Raw genomic sequence first — 3,809 nt, forward strand, 5'->3', positions numbered from 1 at the left:
GAGGGTGGCACCCGTGGCAACGGCATCATCCCTGGAGACGCACTGGGGGGGGAGGGGGAGGAGGAGGGAGGGTTAGACATCACACAGAATAACCAGCAGAACTTGATTCTCAAACACCAGGAGGTACGTGGTCGCTATGGGAACAGCCTCCACTCACTGAGTGTAGTCTGGAAAAGGTGAGGCAAGGCTGGAACTGTGTGTGTGTGTGTGTGTGTGTGTGTGTGTGTGTGTGTGTGTGGAGAGGAGGAGGGATAGAGGAACATGACTGGTCTGGTCTGGAGAGCCATGATGAGACAGGAGGAGATTCAGAACAAGACAGGGTGATGCGGGGTGGAGGGGGGAGGGGCAGAAGACGCCAGAAAGAGGAGGGATGGGAGAGGGAAAACGATATAAATGGAACCTAATTGGGTTAAATAGGGAGAAAGGTCAGGCAGGAGGGAGGAGAGGGAGGAGAAGAGGACGTAAGTATCGTGAGCGGGAGGAAGACAGGAGGAAGGAAAAGAACGAGGTGGAGAGGAGGAAAGGAGTAGAGGAGGAGAGGAGAGGAGGAGAGTTGGAGAGGAGGAGAGGAGAGGAGGAGAGTTGGAGAGGAGGAGAGGAGAGAGGAGAGAGGAGAGGAGGAGAGGAGAGGAGAGAGGAGAGGAGAGGAGAGAGGAGAGGAGGAGAGGAGAGAGGAGAGAGGAGGAGAGAAACATGTTCATGTAAAAAAGCCAAGAGTTGAGTGAGGAGGAGAGAGGCCAAGGAGAAAAAAGGGAAGTGTGTTCCCCAGATAAAAGTCATGACTCACACATGAAAGACCTTAATGACTCTGCTCGCGTCGCCTGTGTGCGTGCCTGCGTCGACGTTCATGGCGTGTGCACGCAAGCAAAAAGGAAGAGAGAGATGGATGTAACGATAAGATACAGCAGACACTCGATTAAGATCTCTTTCACTCCTTATCTCCCTTTCACACGCCTGCACTCTCCTTGGAAAAGGACTCCTGCTTCAGGTCACACACCGGAGATGATGGACCATTGCCGGGTGAAGGTCTGTTTGTTTTGAGGCCCTGCTCATTCCTGCCTCCTCTACACCTGCTCAGTGATGTCACAGACAGAGTAACATTCCACCAGCACCATGACTCCTACCCTCCTCTCACCCCTCTTGCTCTGCCTCACCATCTCATTCTCTCTCTCTTTCTCTCGCTCCCTCTCTTCTATCTAGGACAAAGCAAGTGAATAGAGAGATATTTTCAGTGTCTCAGTCCCCAGGAAATTTCACTGGGAAACTTCCAAGGAACAGATCGCCCCACTTTCATGCCACTAAACTGGAGCGGCCAATTTCTCTCCGTCCCGCTCGGTCACACACACACACACACAGACACAGGATGACCTGCAGTGCACATGAATAAACTCATGCGCACACACACATATACTTCATTAACCACGCCATGCATATTTACAGATGGGGGGTGATGAGTGGAATCAACTTTGACTTGGTTTGAGTCGGGCCAATCGACAGCTGATGGAACTGCAGTCCCCGCCCCCAGGCTTCTGCCATTTGTCAGAGTGTCCTTCAATCGAACCACAACCCACATCACAGGAGAACATGTGTTTCAGAGCAGACCAACACCAAACAAGCAAATAGCCCAAATGGAAATGCATCTCTCGATTAAACACACAAACATCCACCTTTACTCAGCAGTTTACACATATCTCTGCAAAGCTTCAACGCCAGGTCACTTGAGGAGATTTGGGGTGCTTTGGAGACGGACGTTCTGCGATGTGAGTGGTGCGAGGAGAGTTAGATGGAAACCCCTTCAGTTGTTCACCTCCTGAGAGGCAGCTCTGATGTCATAGTTACTGGAGAGGACCACTCACCGTCTCTTAACCCAGATGACCAACACCAGCTGAACACGAGACAGCACGCTTACCTCATCCTGCCTGGGAGCATACTCTCTCTCTCTCTCTCTCTCTCTCTCGCTCTCTCTCTCTCTCTCTCTCTCTCTCTCTCTCTCTCTCTCTCTCTCTCTCTCTCTCTCTCTCTCTCTCTCTCTCTCTCTCTCTCTCTCTCTCTCTCTCTCTCTCTCTCTCCCTCACTCTGTCCCTCTCTCTGTCTCTCTCAGTTACACTTCACTGTGCTGTATTCTCTCTGTGTGCTTCACCCACCCCTCCCTGTTTCTCTCTCACTCTCCATCTCCCTCTTCTTTGTTCTTCCTCCAGCAGCTGACTCAGAGCCCCCCCCCTCTTCTCCTCCCTCCCTCCTCCCCTTCTCTCTCCTCCCTCCCTCCTCCCCTCCTCTCTCTGGGTGATGGAGATGATGACATCACACACAGAGGCAGTGAGTACGGAAGCAGGAAGCAGGAAGCGGGGTGGCCCCAGCGCCAGAGAGGGGGTGGGTAGTTGGACCGCGGGCGGTGTCAGAGGAGCGAAGGGGCTCATGAATAACTGATGGACTCGCTGCGGGGGAGGAGGGGGAGCATACGACACTGTGTGAAATATTAACAGCAGAGGCTGCCTCATGGCTGCAGGCTGGAGGGACGCGCATGAACAGGGGCACTGCCAAGGGGGGGCCAGGGGGGCCAAGCTGATACAATCCCTGTCCCCATTCAATGGCCCCGCTTCCTCCTGAGTCACATGGTTTGTTTTATATTTATTTTTATTACTCACAATTTTAACTGTACTGGTGTTGGTCGTAAGTACCACAGATGTTAGTAACATTAATTCATAATTCATTCATAAACATTAATTCCAAAATAGAATTCCTGAGATTCTGCTATAGCTTTTTGGTGTGCCACCCCAAGATTTTCAGTGAGGGAAGGTGAAAAGTCACAAAATTGGCAACACTGTTTGAGAGCAGCCAAGACATCAGACACTTCAGAGTCAGCTGTCAGCCCAACATGAAACACCCCCACCATGTCCTTCAGAAGCAGGGCTTTTACAGCGAAACACCCCCACCGTGTCCTTCAGAAGCAGGGCTTTTACAGGGAAACACCCTCACCATGTCCTTCAGAAGCAGGGCTTTTACAGGGAAACACCCTCACCATGTCCTTCAGAAGCAGGGCTTTTACAGGGAAACACCCTCACCATGTCCTTCAGAAGCAGGGCTTTTACAGGGAAACACCCTCACCATGTCCTTCAGAAGCAGGGCTTTTACAGGGAAACACCCTCACCATGTCCTTCAGAAGCAGGGCTTTTACAGGGAAACACCCTCACCATGTCCTTCAGAAGCAGGGCTTTTACAGGGAAACACCCTCACCATGTCCTTCAGAAGCAGGGCTTTTACAGCGAAACACCCTTGCCATGTCCTTCAGAAGCAGGGCTTTTATAAGGAAACACCCTCACCATGTCCTTCAGAAGCAGGGCTTTTACAGGGAAACACCCCCACCATGTCCTTCAGAAGCAGGGCCTTTACAGTGAAACACCCTCACCATGTGCTTCAGAAGCAGGGCTTTTACAGCAAAACACCCTCACCATGTCCTTCAGAAGCAGGGCTTTTACAGGGAAACACCTTCACCATGTCCTTCAGAAGCAGGGCTTTTACAGGGAAACACCCTCACCATGTCCTTCAGAAGCAGGGATTTTACAGGAAAACACCCTCACCATGTCCTTCAGAAGCAGGGCTTTTACAGCAAAACACCCTCACCATGTCCTTCAGAAGCAGGGCTTTTACAGCGAAACACCCTCACCATGTCCTTCAGAAGCAGGGCTTTTACAGGGAAACACCCTTGCCATGTCCTTCAGAAGCAGTGCTTTTACAGGGAAACACCCTCACCATATCCTTCAGAAGTAGGGCTTTTACAGCGAAACACCCTCACCATGTCCTTCAGATTC

The 3,809-nt window shown here is 51.4% G+C and overlaps 1 protein-coding gene across 1 annotated transcript in view; it reads right to left on the reverse strand.

The window, feature by feature from the left end:
- The window catches only part of shank1 (SH3 and multiple ankyrin repeat domains 1), a 45,084-nt gene extending 42,667 nt beyond the window's left edge, over positions 1-2,417 (reverse strand). The window contains exons 1-2 of the mRNA XM_084677676.1: positions 2,325-2,417; positions 1-42 (exon numbers count right to left, since the gene is read on the reverse strand). The exon at positions 1-42 is cut by the window's left edge and continues 486 nt beyond it. Coding sequence (XP_084533802.1) covers positions 1-42; positions 2,325-2,417 — 135 coding nt within the window. The remainder of the gene's footprint in view (positions 43-2,324) is intronic.
- Positions 2,418-3,809: the final 1,392 nt, after the last annotated feature.

Source organism: Hypomesus nipponensis, chromosome 17 (assembly GCF_054491055.1).
Source record: "Hypomesus nipponensis isolate SF chromosome 17, ASM5449105v1, whole genome shotgun sequence".
NCBI classification, from domain to species: Eukaryota; Metazoa; Chordata; class Actinopteri; order Osmeriformes; family Osmeridae; genus Hypomesus; species Hypomesus nipponensis.